Source organism: Aplidium turbinatum, chromosome 1, assembly GCF_918807975.1.
Source record: "Aplidium turbinatum chromosome 1, kaAplTurb1.1, whole genome shotgun sequence".
NCBI lineage: Eukaryota > Metazoa > Chordata > Ascidiacea > Aplousobranchia > Polyclinidae > Aplidium > Aplidium turbinatum.
In genome coordinates, this window is record NC_137472.1 from 62,297,110 (window position 1) to 62,317,001 (window position 19,892).

General features: G+C 37.5%; 1 protein-coding gene across 1 annotated transcript; it reads right to left on the minus strand.

The window, feature by feature from the left end:
* Positions 1 to 1,283: 1,283 nt before the first annotated feature.
* LOC145768242 (uncharacterized) lies at positions 1,284 to 19,034 on the minus strand. Its single transcript, XM_082579731.1, has 2 exons — positions 18,736 to 19,034; positions 1,284 to 1,433 (listed from the first exon to the last, which is right to left on the minus strand). The coding sequence occupies exons 1-2, from the start codon at positions 18,991 to 18,993 to the stop codon at positions 1,284 to 1,286; spliced, it is 408 nt and encodes a 135-aa protein (XP_082435857.1). The 5' UTR covers positions 18,994 to 19,034.
* Between the last annotated feature and the right edge of the window lie 858 nt (positions 19,035 to 19,892).

Here is a 19,892-nt window from a genome sequence, read left to right on the forward strand (position 1 = left end):
GTCTTCTACCTCAGGTGGTTACCGAGATACAGCAAAAATACCCTTTTCGAGCCCCTGGCAAAAAGGGGTCCACTTCTAGGGCGTCAAATGTCGACCGATTGACCTGAGACTTGACAAGGTGTTTTTTGTGTCCAAAATGCACAGGTCTAAACAACCAAACTGATCAAATTTAGAAAAAAGTTTTTTTTGAATCACCCTAGTGTGCAGCTGTGGTGTGATGTAGAGTATAAACATTGCAATAGATCCAATGATTAACCAATTCTAGTGCAATTTTACTGGCTGTTATTTCTTTTGTCCAATTATCTTCGTGTAGTACTCGTTGTAAAACATCTTTTGCAGTGGGTAGCTTCCCATCAGGAAATAAACTCTTACTTCTGAAAACATAGTCTTTGTGCAATACTTTTTTAACTTGTAATTGACTTCTTATTCTCATCATAATGAATAATAAATAGCTTTAAACAAAGTTACAAGTAACTTATGATAAATTGTATTTCTGCAAAGGAAAAAGTATAACATCAAATGTTATTCTTGTTAAATTTTAATGCAAAAATCAGTTTTTTGCAAATAACTTAATTTAGAAGCATTTTAAAGAAAACATGTCTCTTAGAGCAGATATAAACATATGTATTCTGCATCTATAGACACCAAAACCAACCTTCTAGCATGTGTGTATCAAAAGTTATGGAGTATTCAAGAATTTTTGCTTACTGATGACCACCAGATGGCGGTAGCGCTGCCAATAGTGACAGCCACCCCCAAAAAATGTTTTTAAAAGCCGTTTTGGGTCATTTGGCCTGTATACAGACCCCATGTTTTTTGATTTGGAAAAAAAAAACTTTTTCACTCCACCCTAATCCACAAGAACAACAATATTTGCAGCACAAGGTTAGTCTTGATGCCAATGACAACAAACCATGTACGCAGCAGTATAAAAATCAAACACTGAATTATTAAATGGTAGGACATTAACCTTGATGCTAAAATGTTGGCATAAGGCAGAATATTTCTGCTCCATCCTGCAAACCAACTTACAAAGAGCACTGACACTGTGGCAGAGACCCTCATGATAAAAGCACTTGCAAACACTCCACACTATAAGTATTTATTGTATTGCACCTATCTAGAAGAGGAGATGGACATTACCAGTCTACTATTTTGAAAAGAAACACATTACTACAATTAAAAATGTTGAAGAGAAAATCGCAATCAGATAACATGGCGAGCATTGAAGCATTGGCTGAAATGCAAAATACACTTTGCAACATATATACAGGCAGAATTGTTCAGCCACACAACTCTTCAAAGTCCATTGAGTTTAAAGAGTATTCCACAGGTTTCCAATATTGAAAGGATGAGTTCTCTTCTTCAGGTGATTTAGTGACATCATCAATGGGCTGTTTCCAGTACACATTGTCAATATAGTTGCTTCCTGCCTGCAAAGTTAACAATATAACTCAAGCACAATTTGACACAGACAATATGACTGGGGGCTTGTGAAGTAGGCCAAGCACTAAAAGTGTTTATTACCGAATGAATTTTTTGATTGAGGCTTGGTGGACTTTTACACTTAGCGTGTTTAACAAGTTCAATAAACTGGCCTATATTATTTACTATTATTATTTTGTCTTTTTATTAATTATGAACCTAACTAGTGGATGCAGTATAGTGGCGTATACTGCATCCACTATTTAAGTTCATTATTATTAAAAGGACAAGTTATACGATTAACAGGCTACAGAATGTTTAGACAAGAAATTGTGTACACTAAGTGAAACAATACAATTATACAATACATGCATGCAGCGGCGCAACTAGAAAAAATCAAAGGGGGTCGGCAACGAGAAAACTAACAATGATTTGTAGAAGTGGATATATCACAGTTAGATTGTTAGAATATTAGCCTAGTGTAATTTGACAGCGCAATGATCCAATTCTGTGACGTGCGAAGCGACCGTTTTCGCTCTGTCCGCGCTTGCTACTCTCTCAAAAAAGTTTCCCGCGCTTTCGAAAGTAGGCAGCAAATTGTTTGCTCTCCAAGCCCACATTTTAAAAAGTAGTCCACGCAAGCTTAGGGCCTGGATACACGTCAAGATTGTAAAGAAAATTTAATTACCGTCTTTTTGATACCAAAATTATAAAATTGGTTTAAGAATGTGTGAAGTTGGGACCATACAAAGATTACAAATCAGACTAGCCTAAAGCCAGCTGCAGTTTCGTTTTGTGGGTTAATAAGGTTGCATCCTAAGTAGGGATGCCCAAAGTAGAATTTCAAATCCTTAAGATTCGAATCCATCCAGAATCGAATCTAAAAACCGCTTTTTATCGGGTAATTGGATTCGGAAATAATACGGAAAGGAAAAAAATTAAAAAAAAAAAATGAAAAAATGCTCCGCCGTCCGCACAACGCCTGCAAGTCATGTGCGTCGTGCATGCCAATCCGTTTCTGCATGTGATTAACAGAGGTCCCTTACGCGTGTGTGCACGCGTGTGTTGTTTTGAGAGAACAAAGGCAAGAAGAAGAAAACGATTGAACCTGAGAATTAGAACTTGTTAAAATGATGGCTTTGCAAAGCTTCTTTTTCATGCCGTTGTAAGCGAAAAGCTGAGCCGGTTTCCCAAGCCATTTTGTTTTTATGACATTATATTGCGTGAATAAATGACGGTCTCTTAATATTTTGTATTGCGGTTTATGCGACTTGAGCGTGAAACAAGTTTGGTATGCATAGGACGTAGCTTGAACGGACACACGTTAAGTAGTACGTAAGTCTCAGTCTAGTTAGTCGTCTCTCTTCTTGAAGTTGTAAATCTTAAAGGGAGCTGTCATGCCGACTAGACAGCCCCCCTAGTTGCGCCCCTGCATGCATAAACAATTGAGCATATTACAAGATGACCAAATCTATTTGTAGAGGTGGGCATTCACTAAACAGTGTTGCGCTACCCACTATTTTAGAAGTAGCACATCAATCGCTACTTCTACTTTGGCTAAAGTAGGACGCGCTACCTTCTGCTTCCTTCACTACTTTTATTTTAAACTGACACAAGAAACACTTTGCAACAATAAAAATGACCTTAAAATCGAATATCATTTGTTTACAAGCTGCCATTTCAACGTCATTTTAGAAATTTATTGTTATGCATCATTCAAAAATACAAACATTTCAAAATATGAGTTGCCGAGTCCTGCTGCTTGGGCACATCTTTACCAATGAGGAAATGTCTCTCCACCGCAGGACATGAAGGAATGGGGGTATTTAATGAAGACATGTTTTAAATTGGCACTGGGAAAGCGCAACGACTTGCTTTCTGTCGAAAAATGGGCTTCCACAATTGACTTTTCTTTCCATACTAACTGGGTTTTTTTTTAGGTCATTTATCGGTTATTGACCAATTTTTTAGCAAAATGTCCGAAAGAAATATATAGTCAATTCGGTCAAAATGTCAGAAAAAAACAACATTTCTCAGCAAAACCTAATGTTGTAGCTAGTCAGGAAGTGCAAAGTTTGGTTTGTATCAGCTATTTGAAAGGAAATATTTTCATCAGAAAAAAATGACCAAAATAAATAAAAAATGATCGAGTTTTTTCAAGTCATTTTGAACAAATGACCGAAAAGTCTCAGCGAAAAAAAACAAAAAACCAGCTAATGTTTTATGTAATGGAACTGGAAAAAATGGGGAATCCGGGAATGACATTCCCGGGAAATTTGTCGGTTTGCGGGAAATGTTTACCGTAAGAATCACGTTACTAACGTCTTTCATTCACCGTCATCGTAATTTGCTGACACATTGCAGTTCCGACACTGATTCGTATATCTGCGTAGTGCGTATTTACGAGTTTCAACTTGTACCTCAGAGCTGAACAAGTTCTTAGCAAAATTGCGCAAATAGATTGCAGTAGTCCGCCCGAAAGCGTCGTAAAAAGAACGGGAAGTGTAATTGAAAAAATTCGAAATGTTTGTGGAGGTACAAAAACATCCACAAATAAAAAATAAATAAATAAAGACATTAGCAACGAGCTGCTCATTCACTGGAATGGGCCTCACATAAGCAAGTGTAATAGCATTGTGAAACAGGCTCTTAACCTACATTTCAAAGGAAAACTATGGCATTTTAGTACTAATAACGTTCGCTCGAAAATGTACAAAGTGTCTGCTGTGGTAGATAGACCAAACAACAAGAAATCGTCACCATTTTTTATGTCCTGGTAATGTATTTGTAGTAATTTCGCATGGGCAAAATTTGTTTGCGGTTTCTTTGATTTACAAAAACAGCTGTTTTAGCGTCGTAATTTTGATTTTGTTTTCAAATTAATTAAATGCGTTTCGTTATTCTTCGTGTAACCGACTGGTTGTTTTGTAGGTTACAGAAGTAATTTCCCAACGCTTTGTGTTCTCACTCAGCGAAACTTGTTGTGCATTCAGCCGTCTGGCCGTTTTTGTGTTATATGCCTATATCGCTTAATAATTAGTTATGCTATTCATGCACATTGCACATACTATCAACCCGTTCGAGCATGAAGCATACTGTCAACTTGTCAAGTACATAACAAGTGGCTCGTGATGTCGTATTGTTTCATGATATTCACATGGTGGTTGGTGAGTCAGTGGATCTAATATGTAAGCATGTGGCGTCTAATTTATTAAGCCTATTGTTGTTGGCCAATGTATTCCGATCAAAGCCTTAGCGGGAACATCAGGCACAAACAGTGCGCCATGCCTGCTTACGAATAGGATACCAAGATTCTTTATTGGACTATGAAGCTACAGATGGCCGTCTATATTTTTTGCGTGAGGCTTTTCGCCAGAAAACTGTACACGGTGTAATTATGACGTCATTATCGTGATTGTAAGCCGAGGGAAATTTTTTCGCTAAAAAACAGATTTCCAGGAAGCTAAACATTTTTTCCAGCCCTGAAACTAATGCACCAAAAAAATTCATTTTTGAAGTTGTGATTAGTGTTGGTATCACTCTTGTTGGTATCAATGTGGGTTGATGTTTGTTGTAGTTGATGTTGGTATCACACTTGTTGGTATCAATGTGGGTTGATGTTTGTTGCAGTTGATGTTGGTATCACACTTGTTGGTATCAATGTGGGACTTAGGGTGCATCAAACCCCCCGATCAAAAAAATTGGTCATGGCAATTAATTAGAAATGTTCTACCTCTGGTAAAAACACAATCTGTAAAGTTTCAGAAAATTTGAATTAATTCTACCGGGTCAACATTGGCCTTGAATATCTGTAATAATGGCAAAATCGGACTAAGCAAAAAGCATGCGGAGTGATATAGTCTTACATGATGTAAAGGTATTTTCACACACAAAAGTCTTTTACAGTGGCAGACCTGACATTCTCATGTCGTAACAGGTTCCTGACTCTTGTTTTACAGTATCACTGTTTACTCTTATCAGAATAACAATAGTATGCATCGGCGATGCTAGACTAATCTAGCAGAACGAAAAGCGACAATGCAAAGATTGTTCTAAAAAAGATAATTCCATTTTATCTCAAGGAATCATTCCAATGGTGCCACATAAAAGGGGCTGTGATAAAATTATTGAATTGATTGAAAAGAATGCTAAGCTTCGAGAAATACCAGTAGACCGGCGTTCAACTCCAGGAGCATTGGGTAAAGTAAAAAAACTGGAAACTGTATTACAAAAAACTTTCCCTTTGTGGAGCAGAGACGCAGAGCAAGCAATCAAAAACCCACAAGATATTAAGTTTCTTCAATCAATGAAAACTTTTTGATCAAGCATTGACATCGCAAGTGAAGCGGAAGCAGACACGTATACAGAGACAAAAGATCTATCAAGAGAAGGCAGCAAGGGAAAGAGAAATTACTAGTGAATCAGTTCACCTGTCTGACAGTGACAGCAGTCAAGATGAAGAGAATGACATCGAAGACTTTGTTGTTCCATCACAAGGTAAAACTCATCATCGAGTCATTCGTCCTGGAACATCAGCCTTCATTCCACATCATATTTTGAAATCTCCAAAACTTGTTTCATTAGCTACAAGAAAGAAATTCACGCCAGCTCAACAGGCAGCATACACCCAAACAATCATTGAAGAGTGTGGTGGTGACAAAGGCAAAGTTGCAGTTGCCACTGCAGACAGGTCACGACGTGAAGTTGGAAAGAAGATCGCTGCAGCAGTTAAAAAAGAATGGATACCTCCAACATATGCATCACTTCACTGGGATTCAAAACTCATGAATACTTTATCCAACAAGAATGTGAATGAAGAACAATTGACTGTGACTGTAGGTAATGAGAAAGAAATGAAGCTTCTGGGAGTTCCAGCTTATCCACCAGGCACTACCAAGCATTCGGGAGAAATTATAACAGAGAAAAGCATGGAACTTCTGCAGATATGGAACTGTAAACAATACAGGCCTCGAAATTCACGGCGGACACGGCGGTCATGTCCGCCGTCACAGCATGTGATGTCCGCGGGAAGTACTATCTAGATCGGTCATATTTGTCCGCCGAGAAATAGCGGTAGAAATCGTCATTGCATAGCACGAACAATTGTTGCGGATATATAATTTCCCGTGCATTCTAGCGCGCATCTAGAAAATGTTAATACTGTATCCCTTAGTTTCCATTCAAGCATGAAAACTTTCGATTTTTACGTTGCTTCAACGATTGGTGACATTGAATCAGCGTAACAAAGGTGAACTATTCGCTAAGAACCGATGGGAGTACCGGTACTTTTACACTAATCACGCGCAACTTAGTTCAAGTCTTACGTCACAATGTCTGGCTTTGATCTCCGAGTAAGATTGATAAGGCAAGGTTGGTTACAAAATTAGATTACACGAGTAGGCTATTACAGCAAGATGCAGCAAAATTTGTTTAGTTTTGGTATTACAGTAAGAAAGAAAAGGCCCAGGGAAAATTCACTTTTGCTCATATGACTCGCAAAAATAATCTAAAGAAAAAAGCCTAGTGAAACTTTGCACAACAGAAAATAGTAGCGTTAGTGTAGAAGTTTTTCAACTTGTGTCCAGACCAGAGCATTGTGACGCAAGAAGCCACACGACCTCGTTCGGTGGAAGTTAATTAGTTATGCGGCGTAAAGCAGCTACGCGGCGCTTTGACTCTTCAAGCTCACGTCGGTGGTCTGATGAAAGCTTTTCAGAGACAGTGACTGCGCTGAAATTTTAAAAAGCCTTTTAAACCGTAGCTATAGTTCTCAAATGGCGAAGAATTATCAAGATAAAGTGATTAAGCGTGACGACCGACGCTAAAACTGGTGTGTCCGCCGTGAGACTTAATTTGTCCGCCGAGATAGCTGCTCAGACCGGACACGTTTGTCCGCCGTCAACAAAAACGAATTTCGAGGCCTGCAATATATTGCGTCAATGGCGTTTGACACAACAGCATCCAATACAGGCCATGTGACTGCTGCTTGTGTTAGTCTGCAACAGGCATTCGGACGACCATTACTCTGGGCAGCATGCCGCCATCATGTTGGTGAGGTAATGCTGGCACAAGTGTTTACAGACCTGAAGATAGAAGCTTCAAAATCTCCAGAAGTATCTGTGTTCAGCAGATTTAGGAACATTTTTGAAAGTGTACTCCATACCAACGAGGAAACACTTGCATTATTTGATTTAAGCTGTTATTCTGATGAGACAAAAGCTCTAGTACAGGAATGGACAAATGAGGCACTCGGTACACGAAACTGGGCGAGACAAAGTGGGCGATACCCACTTGGGCGAGACCAGGTGGGCGACGAGACAAGTGGGCGACGGACCAGGTGGGCGACGAGTCAAGTGGGCGACGAGCCAAGTGGGCGACGGACCAAGTGGGCGACGAGCCAAGTGGGCGACGGAATCGAAAGTTTAGCCGTTCGGAAAAAATATGACTTTTAATTTTTACTTTAAAATACAATCGTTGATTTGTAGAAGGGAAGCCATGAGAGTTCACACGCTGAGTTTCACGAAGCATTAGAAGCAACATTTTCATTATTTTTTGTGTAATAGCGCTTTGCATTGTGACATCATCTTGTCACATTAATTTGCAATTTGCGGCGTCAGGGTTTATCGTGAAGCTTAAGAGAAACCTCTCAGGAAAGAGACAAACGAATGGCCAAAGAGTGGTTGAAGTCAGTTATGAACGTTCTCGAACCGTTATCAAAGCTTGTCAGTATAAAATATGACTTTTAATTTTTACTTGAAAATACAATGGTTGATTTGTGGAAGGGAGGCAATGAGAGTTCTCACGCTGAGTTTCACGAAGCATTGGAAGCAACATTTTCATTATTTTTTGTAGTCTAGTAATAGCGCTTGCTGTTTGATGTTAATTTGCATTGTGACATCATCTTGACACATTATTTTGCAATTTGCGGCGTCAGGGTTAATCGTGAAGCTTAAGAGAAACCTCTCAGAAAAGAGACAAACGAATGGCCAAAGAGTGGTTGAAGTCAGTTATGAACGTTCTCTAACCGTTATCAAAGCTTGTCAGTATAAAATATGATTTTAATTTTTACTTTAAAATACAATGGTTGATTTGTGGAAGGGAGGCAATGAGAGTTCTCACGCTGAGTTTCACGAAGCATTGGAAGCAACATTTTCATTATTTTTTATAGTCTAGCATAGTCTAGTAATAGCGCTTGCTGTTTGATGTTAATTTGCATTGTGACATCATCTTGACACATTATTTTGCAACACACAATCCAGTCTCTGAATATTATAAACACTTGCGGTAGGTCCCTAGGTCAGCCAGTGGTGAGATCTTAACTACTAAGTAGCTGGTTTGGTAGGTACATGCATTAGACATTTGAATGTTTGTAGTGATTTTCAAGCGAAACAGAAGTTTTTGTTAGTTGTTCGAGTGTGTTATTGTTTAAAATACATGTAAAAACTTACATACGAATCATTAACTACGGAGATTAGCATAAATTTGATGCTCTAAAAATAATCCATTAAAATAAAAATTTTGACAGAATATCTAAAACTAAAGTCATATTATTCAATTTTTAGGTCATAAACAAAATGGCTCTAGTAATGACTGTTAGTCACAATGTGTTCTGTAAACTGCTGATGCAGCTACGCAGCGTCTAGACTAGAGCATTCGGATTAAAGTTTTATTGGTACTTTCACATACAACATTGTAAATGTAAGTTAATGGCAAGTCTCTATGAGACATTGGATATTCCGCGCACATACGATTTATAGCGTCAAGAACACTAATTGTGCGCTGTTTCAGTCACTGACCGATTTTTCGGTCATTGACCGATTTTTTAGAAAAATGTCCGAAAAAAATATAGCCTAGCCAATTCGGTCAAAATGTGCACACAAATATATAGTCAATTCGGCCAAGTGTTGCAAGGTTGAGTTTCGCTGATGAACGTTGAAGAAACGTTTGTCTGTTCCAACTTTTCTCAGGTAAAACACGACAACGTTTCTCAGCGAAACTTAATGTTGTGGCGAGTCAGAAAGTGCAAATTTTGGTTTGTATCAGCTACTTGAAAGGAAATATTTTCATCAGAAAAAATGACCGAAATAAATAAAAAATGACCGAATTTTTACAAGTCATTTCGGACAAATGACCGAAAAGTCTCAGCGAAAAAAACAAAACAAACAAATTGCGGGTGCTATGTTGGTGGCTGCAGCGTTTTTATTAGCATCGATGGTGACCGGAAGTTTTTGCAACATACTCCATCGATAATGATGTTTGAAATTCTTGATCTACTTGCTTAAGGTGAGTTTTGTCGATGTTGTTGTTACGATGGTTGTTCAAGAGCTTTTCCCATGCCTTCCATATCCGTGAAATTTGCGCCTGTGCCACATCAAATTTTGCTGCAACAACTCTCTGCGGGGTTTTCCTTTCTAACTCTTTGATTACAATTAGGCTACTCTTACTACCACTCTTTGACCTTTCGTTTGTCTCTTTTCTGAGAGGTTTCTCTTAAGCTTCACGATTAACCCTGACGCCGCAAATTGCAAAATAATGTGTCAAGATGATGTCACAATGCAAATTAACATCAAACAGCAAGCGCTATTACTAGACTACAAAAAATAATGAAAATGTTGCTTCCATTGCTTCGTGAAACTCAGCGTGAGAACTCTCATTGCCTCCCTTCCACAAATCAATTATTGTATTTTAAAGTAAAATTAAAATCATATTTTATACTGACAAGCTTTGATAACGGTTCGAGAACGTTCATAACTGACTTCAACCACTCTTTGGCCATTCGTTTGTCTCTTTTCTGAGAGGTTTCTCTTAAGCTTCACGATAAACCCTGACGCCGCAAATTCAAAATAGTGTGTCAAGATGATGTCACAATGCAAATTAACATCAAACAGCAAGCGCTATTAGTATTACTAGGCTACAAAAAATAATGAAAATGTTGCTTCCAATGCTTCGTGAAACTCAGCGTGAGAACTCTCATTGCCTCCCTTGTACAAATCAATCATTGTATTTTAAAGTAAAAATTAAGTCATATTTTTTCCGAACGGCTAAACTTTCGCTTCCGTCGCCCACTTTGGCTGTCGCCCACTTTGGCCGTCGCCCACTTGGCTCGTCGCCCAATGGTCCGTCGCCCACTTGGCTCGTCGCCCAATGGTCCGTCGCCCACTTGGCTCGTCGCCCACTTGACTCGTCGCCCACTTGACTCGTCGCCCACTTGTCTCGTCGCCCACCTGGTCTCGCCCAAGTGGGTATCGCCCACTTTGTCTCGCCCAGTTGTCGTGTACCGTGAGGCACTCCATCATGCAGCAGCTTCCACACACCATCAAAGTGATGATTACAAGGAATTCTCAGAACTGTGTTTGTTATATATGTTTGTTATATGGTCACGACTTTTCAGAGAATTCAAATTCAAGCGTCCCGGTGCTTTGCACAAGGCCAGATGGATGGCCAAACTTTTGTATTTTGCAAAAGTTGTTCTTCTGCAACAACAGATAAATTCCTTACCATCTGGAATAATTACTAGCAAACAACAGAGTGTGAAGTTGCGTGAATTTATTACATTTGTGTGCCTGATATACAGTCCATGGTGGAACACTTGTGCCACAGCTTCGGATGCTCTTTGGAATGACTTATCTTTGTACAAGAAGACTCTGCAGTACAAGGCAGTCAATCCAACTGTGTCAAAGAGTGCTGTAACAGCTCTAGCACGTCACCTATGGTACTTGACTGCAGAAAAGGTACCACTTGCACTTTTTAGCGATGTTACCCCACTACATGAGCTTCGCCACTTGGCTGACAGGCTGTTAGTATTAAAACCGAAAGATCGAGACAATCAGGAAAACCCAAGTAATCGCATTAGCACTGGTTTCAGGAAGCCACAACTTCCAATTGATATTACTCCTTCTACATCCCTTCATGATTTGGTCACGTGTGACTGTGACTCTTGGTTTCTTTTCAGTGTCTTGCATCTGAATAGTGATTTCTTGACTGAAGAAGTAGATGAATGGAAGAAATTGCCATCTTACATTGCTTCAAAAGCCAAAATCTGCGCCATTAATGTTGTAAATGATTGTGCAGAAAGAGGGGTGAAATTAAGTGCGGACTTTACTAGTGCTGCCAAAGCTGAAGAACATTTTCAGAATGTCCTCCAAGTGGTAGAAACTGACAGAAAGAAGAGGCCAAACCTTCGAAAATGATTCATAACTGCTGACTGTTTGAATCTTAAACATGTAAACAATGTTTTATTGTTATGATGACCGTATTTCAAAATTTACATGATAACAAGGAATTATTGTACTTGAAAAATTTAAATATTTTTGAAAAAACAAGTTTTTTTTAAAAAGTTTTTGCATAAAATAATGATGTATATAAAAGTACAATTACGCATTGACCTCACATTAATTGTGCAAAAACTGTGTTAAAAACTTGAAACCCTTATATTTCTTTATCCTGAAATGAATATCACATTTATTTCTAAATTTTGATATTTTCAAAAAAAAAATTTAGTTTTAATATTTTCAAAATTTTCAACCTCGATGTTGACCCGGTACATGTTATTAAAAATTTACAAAATTTTGACAAAATCATTTTTTCAGGAGGTAGAACACTTTTGTTAAATTGCCAAAATAAAAAACTCACATTAAAAAAATGATGGAGGGTTTGATGCACCCTAAATTGTGGGTTGATGTTTGTTGTAGTTGATGTTGGTATCACTCTTGTTGGTATCAATGTGAGTTGATGTTTGTTTCAGTTGATGTTGGTATCACTCTTGTTGGTATCAATGTGGGTTGATGTTTGTTGTAGTTGATGTTGGTATCACACTTGTTGGTATCAATGTGGATTGATGTTTGTTGTAGTTGATGTTGGTATCACACTTGTTGGTATCAATGTGGATTGATGTTTGTTGTAGTTGATGTCGGTATCACTCTTGTTGGTATCAATGTGGGTTGATGTTTGTTGTAGTTGATGTTGGTATCACACTTGTTGGTATCAATGTGGGTTGATGTTTGTTGTAGTTGATGTTGGTATCACTCTTGTTGGTATCAATGTGAGTTGATGTTTGTTGCAGTTGATGTTGGTATCACACTTGTTGGTATCATTGTGGATTGATGTTTGTTGTAGTTGATGTTGGTATCACTCTTGTTGGTATCAATGTGAGTTGATGTTTGTTGCAGTTGATGTTGGTATCACTCTTGTTGGTATCATTGTGGATTGATGTTTGTTGTAGTTGATGTTGGTATCACTCTTGTTGGTATCAATGTGGTTTGATGTTTGTTGTAGTTGATGTTGGTATCACTCTTGTTGGTATCAATGTGAGTTGATGTTTGTTGCAGTTGATGTTGGTATCACACTTGTTGGTATCATTGTGGATTGATGTTTGTTGTAGTTGATGTTGGTATCACACTTGTTGGTATCAATGTGGATTAATGTTTGTTGTAGTTGATGTTGGTATCACTCTTGTTGGTATCAATGTGGGTTGATGTTTGTTGCAGTTGATGTTGGTATCACACTTGTTGGTATCAATGTGGGTTGATGTTTGTTGCAGTTAATGTTGGTATCACACTTGTTGGTATCAATGTGGATTGATGTTTGTTGCAGTTGATGTCGGTATCACTCTTGTTGGTACCAATGTGGGTTGATGTTTGTTGTAGTTGATGTTGGTATCACTCTTGTTGGTATCAATGTGGGTTGATGTTTGTTGCAGTTGATGTTGGTATCACACTTGTTGGTTGGTATCAATGTGGGTTGATGTTTGTTGCAGTTGAATTATTTCTGGGTTGATGTTTTCACGCATTGTTTCCACAAAAAATTTCAAAAACGAGTCATTTTTTCACTTTAAATTGGAAAGTAGCAAACAATTGGAATGCAACTGAAAAGCAACGTGCTACCGCTACATTAGAAAAAAGTAGCGCCACTACTCCAACATAAATGCATCGCTGCTACCACTACCAAAAATTAGCAGTGTTAAAAAAATAGCATGCAACTGCCCGTGCCCACACTGCCTATTTGTGGCGATACATTAGCGCCCACAACTTATTTTTGAACTTTACTATTTCAGTATTCCAGACCATTTTAGCATTGCAAGTATCAAGAGTTAACACATGAGAGAAAATATGTGTATCTGTGATTTGTAGTCTTTAACACTTTAGATCAGGGGTGACGAACCTTTTTGTGGTCGTGGGCCACTTTGTCAATTACACATGAGTTATCAGGCCACACAACTTTTTAATCGTAACCTACTATGAAATCTTTTAGAAGCGACTCAAGATATTATTCATGAAAAGTATCAAACAGCAGATGAAAGTAATAAAACCCACACAGTTAAAATTATCTCACGCAGAATCGAAACATACAACAGTAAAAAATAAAAACAAATCAACTAGAGCAAAAAGGATAGAGCAACAGTACTTGCACTGATAATGAAGACAATTTAATTTTCGATTTGCTTTCATATGAGTATGATTTCTTCTTGTTTTGCTCTATCCTTTTTGCTCAAGTTGACTAAATGTTCCATTATGCTCCGAAACAACAAATCAGTTAATGAAATTTCTTTTTCAAACAACAAACAAAAGCCCACGCGAATCATACAGCTGAAGCTATCTAATGCAACATTGAAGCATAAAATATTAAAAAATAACACTGAAGCATTGAATTTTTTTGCTTAGTGCGATTTTAGGACAGTTTTTTTGCTTGACTAAGCGTTCAATATTTGGTCAAACAGACGATGTGGCAACTTTCAACTGCATAGGCCTACTAAGATTTTTAGGGTCTGCTACTATTCGGTTCGGTGAGTCTGATTCGATGAGTTCCTAACCTCTAACCCCTAACCCTAAAACGGCAATGATAATTAGGCTATGGTACCCGATAATTTAAAAAAAAATTGAAAAAATTCCCCGTTAAGGGATCGGACTCACCGAATCGGACTCACGGAAACGGGCCATTCCGGATTTTCATATAACGCATAAAACATATTATAAATGAAGGCATAAAACAGCTTTGAGATGTCTTTTGTCTTTAATGCATGAGCGATTGTCAAATAGTTTTGCGGCCCGCACAAAATTCTTTGACGGGCCGCCCCGCAGGTTCATCACCTCTGCTTTAGATTAGACCATAGAAGAAAAACGATGTCGCTGATCGAAGTTTCTGCAAACATTACAAAATTTTCCAGTTTGGATGTACTTTTTTGGCAGTGGCAATTCGACCGGCGCCGGTCTTTGAATTTGAAACACTATTTGACCGTCATTACGTCATTATACAGTCACTTTTTTTTCTTTTTCTCTTTCAAAGCAAAAGACGAGAAGCGCGTATATAAGTTCTAAATCCGACCGTTATATTTAACTCGATACGTGGTGCGTGCGATACTTAGCCGGCTCCTATTCTAGAGGGACTGAGTTTGATACTACCAGGAAGCGTTCCTTTTTTTATTTATTTTTTTTTAACTAAATTTTGACCCGAAGTGCATTTTTGTAGTCAATTTTTAATTTGAGTTGCATTACATTTACATACCATTACCATTTTTTTAAAAGAAGCATTGTATATCATCATCATTGTCAGCCATTTTTATTCCACTGCAGGATGAAGGCCTTCCCCATATCTTTATAATTTTGTCTGTCTTTGCATGTTTGTGTCCAGTGTTTGTCGATATACAATTTAACATTGTATATAACTAACTTATTGAGAGCAAAAATGTAATGCTTCGTTCAGCAAACACGGTCACATCAATCAATCGTTTTATTTTTCGTCATTAACGCGTCCGGGACGAAAAAGATACTATACAATAGGGGTAGGCAGTAAAAATGAAGGTATTCAGATTTTGCATAGGACTCTTTTTTAAACAATAATATGATATGACAATGCAAAATCAGCAAAAAAATTTGAACTTTAGGCGTTTTTGGCGGTTAGCACCACAAAAAACTGAAAATTGCATTTTCGGATTGTGAATTTAACAAAATATTACAATTTTTCGGAATAAGTGGTTTTCAAATGTATAATATATACTGCATAAACTTGTCATTTTTTTATGCAAATAGCTTTGTGAAGATGGAATAATAACTCAAGACTAATTTGGAATTTTATTAGTAAAAGAAAAGTCCAAAAAACACAAAAAAATGGTGAAAAATCATCAATTTTTTATGATAAAGTGTTCAGGAAAGGACAGGCCTATTGCAAAGCCTTGGACACTAGAAAAGATACAGTAGAAGAATGGTGGGGTATAAAATGGTGAAGCTTTCAAGGTTAATGCATTTAATGGACTTCTTAAACCGAGGGGAGGACATTTCTGGGGGGAGGGGGTATGAAATAAGGATTTGAGTAACTGATTCCAGAGTCATGCCGCTGAGGGAAAATACCTAAACGGATTTTATTAAATACATTTAGTAGGCTACTATGATTATGTTAATCTTGTTACTAATACTATAATTGTTTTTTTCAGATGACAGAAAATAATACAATATTTGTGCAAGGGGATGTACTTCCCAAAAATTATGATGCAGCAATTGCTATATTTAGTGTTGCCTAAAAACTGAAATCAGAGAAGATGACGCTTTGCATCAGGTTATATGTTACTGCTTTGATAAAAACATGGACAAAAGCATTCGGAAAAGATTACATCATTGACCGGAAATGCATCATGGAGAAAGTTCAAAAGGTCATAACCCACTACCACAATCATGTTTATGCCGAACACAACCGCACAAAACCAAAAAAGATAGGAATGGCTTTCGTGAAAAAGAGTATTCGGCATCTCCACAAATCCTGGAAAAAATGTTATTGATGTTCAATTGTTCATAAAGAATTGCAAGACGTATACACTACAGTACCAACCAATGGTCTTCTTGAATAGGGAAATGGATGATTTAACAAGCGACGAAAAGGCTTTTTATATCGACCAACTGGGGTATCAAGTCATGCGCATCAGTGAAGAAATTGAGTATGGCATAGAAAAGGAATCAGAACTAGCTGAACAGCAGGCAATCATTGAACAAGATAGGATTGAAGAACAATACATGCAAATTGAAGCCGAAACCAACCTATCGAATACATTAAGTGATCAACTGATTGGTTGTCATTGTATTTCACATGTGCCCCGGCCGATTAGCACTGATATTCAGTTGATCACTTAATGTATTCAATAGGTCGGTTTCGTCTTCAATTTGCATGTATTGTTCTTCAATCCTATCTTGTTCAATGATTGCCGGTTGTTCAGCTACTTCTGATTCCTTTTCTATGCCATACTCAATTTCTTCACTGATGCGCATGACTTGATACCCAGTTGGTCGATATAAAAAGCCTTTTAGTCGCTTGTTAAATCATCCATATTCTTCCCTATTTCAAGAAGACCATTGGTTGGTACTGTATACGTCTTGCGATTCTTTATGAACAATTGAACATCAATAACATTTTTCTCCAGGATATGTGGGAGATGCCGAATACTCTTTTTCACGAAAGCCATTCCTATCTTTTTTGGTTTTGTGCGGTTGTGTTCGGCATAAACAGGATTGTGGTAGTGGGTTATGACCTTTTGAACTTTCTCCATGATGCATTTCCGGTCAATGATGTAATCTTTTCCGAATGCTTTTGTCCATGTTTTTATCAAAGCAGTAACATATAACCTGATGCAAAGCGTCATCTTCTCTGATTTCAGTTTTTAGGCAACACTAAATATATCAATTGCTGCATCATAATTTTTGGGAAGTACATCCCCTAGCACAAATATTGTATTGTTTTCTGTCATCTGAAAAAAACAATTATAGTATTAGTAACAAGATTAACATAATCATAGTAGCCTACTAAATGTATTTAATAAAATTCGTTTAGGTATTTTCCCTCAGCGGCATGACTCTGGAATCAGTTACTCAAATCCTTATTTCATACCCCCTCCCCCCAGGAATGTCCTCCCCTCGGTTTAAGAAGTCCATTAAATGCATTAACCTCGAAAGTTTCACCATTTTATATCTCACCATTCTTCTACTGTATCTCTTCTAGTGTCCAAGGCTTTGCAATAGGCCTGTCCTTTCCTGAACACTTTATCATAAAAAATTGATGCTTTTTCACCATTTTTTTGTGTTTTTTGGACTTTTCTTTTACTAATAAAATTCCAAATTAGTCTTGAGTTATTATTCCATCTTCACAGAGCCCATTTGCATAAAAAAATGACAAGTTTATGCAGTATTGTACATTTGAAAACCATTTATTCCAGAAAATTGTGATTTTTTGTTAAATTCACAATCCGAAAATGCAATTTTCAGTTTTTTGTGGTGCTAACCGCCAAAAACGCCTAAAGTTCAAATTTTTTTGCTGATTTTGCATTGTCATATCATATTATTGTTTAAAAAAGAGTCCTATGCAAAATCCGAAGTTAGTGGCTAAAATCCACCCTGTACTGCCTACCCCTATATACAAAAATCGATATAGACCTACCAGCACGTTAATGAACGGGAAAAGGTGGCAAAACCTTGAAAGATTTAAAATGTGCCTGAATGAAAAATTATGTAGTAGGCTATATATCAGTAGTTAGCACGGCCACAAACGGAAAATTACCCAAAGAAATTCTCAAATTCCAGCAAATTAAAAAAACTCTAACTTTATTACTCACATTTGAAAAGACATAAAAAATTGGGCTGTAGGCAACTCAAATTAAAAATTGACTACAAAAATGCACTTCGTGTCAAAATTTAGTTAAAAAAAAATAAATAAAAAAAGGAACGCTTCCGGGTAGTATCAAACTCAGTCCCTCTAGAATAGGAGTCGGCGACGTATCGCACGCGCCACGTACCGTATCGAGTTGAATGAAATGGTTGGATTTAGAACTTAAATGCGCGCTTTTCGTCTTTTGCTTTGAAAGAGAAAAAGAAAAAAAAGTGACTGTATAGTGACGTCATGACCGGTCAAATAGTGTTTCAGATTCAAAGACCGGCGCCGGTCAAATAGCCACTGCCTACTTTTTTCTCGATCTTTTTAAGGGACGAAATCGGGAAACGGCATGTTCAGAAGATGGAATAGGTTGCACTCAATTTACAGTACCGTTACAGGGTTGACCTTTACGATTACCTGTTATGAATATCTATTGTTTTCAACCTTGTGCAAAATGTTTTTTCTCTTAACCAGCTCACAAAAATCCAAATTTTGCACTCAACACAATAACTTTAATAAAATTTTAGCAGGAAATATTCCTCTCCAGAATATAATTGTTTGTAGAGCTTGGAGTTGCGTTCTTGTATTTGAGTGCCACGTGATTTTAAGACCAAAATTGATAAGGAACTTCACATAACACAAGCAACCCCAAGCTCAGTGCACACTAAAAGTTTAATCACTCACATTTGTACTTGTAGTGTCACATTTCTCTTCCTTTGTTGCTGAACCAGAAGAATAAAATGCAGAAAAAAACTTTAAGTCCAAGTTTTGATGAAATGTTTCGTTTTCATTGTTTTCTAACTTAATGAGCTTGCAACTTTTTATGTCACTCTCTTCTGCTTTCCGCTTATTTTTTATATCTATTAGAAGCTTTTGACGTTTGATTTCAACATCAAGCAGATGAATCAATGGAGATGTTCTTTTTCTGCAAGCAATCCTCATTGATATCAAAACAGTTGGTTAAAGCAACAAATTTATTTTGCAAAAACAAATAGGCCTACTGTACTGTAGCTGGAAATAGCGACTTGGTTAAAGTAAAATTTTGAATGTCAATATCGGTACCACATTTTGTGTACTACTGTACAACTTGGTGGTCACATCCAAAACCAACTTCAAACCAAATTTTATAAAAGCATAAATTTTGATCAAAAATCTTCCATAGCAGCCCAACCACTCACACTCACACCAATGATGATAAAAAATTGCAAAACAAATGGTGTTGCCAGATGATTCCATGTTAGTTGGTTGGTTTATTCTCGGACTAACAAAACCTTTGATAGGTTATTATTCTTGGCAGTTTTGCATACTTGTGTAAGCTTAAACCACTGATGCAGGGCTGGATACAGATGTGAATTTTTTTAACTTCTGCTATGCTCCGAAACTCCCACAAATTTGTGTTAATTTCCACCAGCTTCAGCTCTCCAAGGTGAGTTCTCCAATTAAGGGCTGAGAAAAGTTTGTCAGTTCTGCTCCACTAAATCTTCTCACATATTATGCCAAATTCACTCAACCACGATTTCATGGCTAGGTACTTTAACGTACCACACTGTTCGAAGGACACAACTCAATCATGCATAACGCATACGACACCACTGGTGTTTTTGTCACAATTTTCCTTATAAACTCAATTGATTGCAGTCACTATGATCCTTCTTGCACTCAGTTAAGTTGCAGAATCGAACCCACGCAATCGAAATTACTAGGCCTACTCCTTTACCCTAACCCATTAGGCCACGCTGGTTGTGGCGATACATTCAGGTAAATTTCTTTGTATCTACATCTTTCAAAAAAGAATCTGTAGGGACCCGTGATGAATTTCCATTGTTTTTAACTTTCTTCAA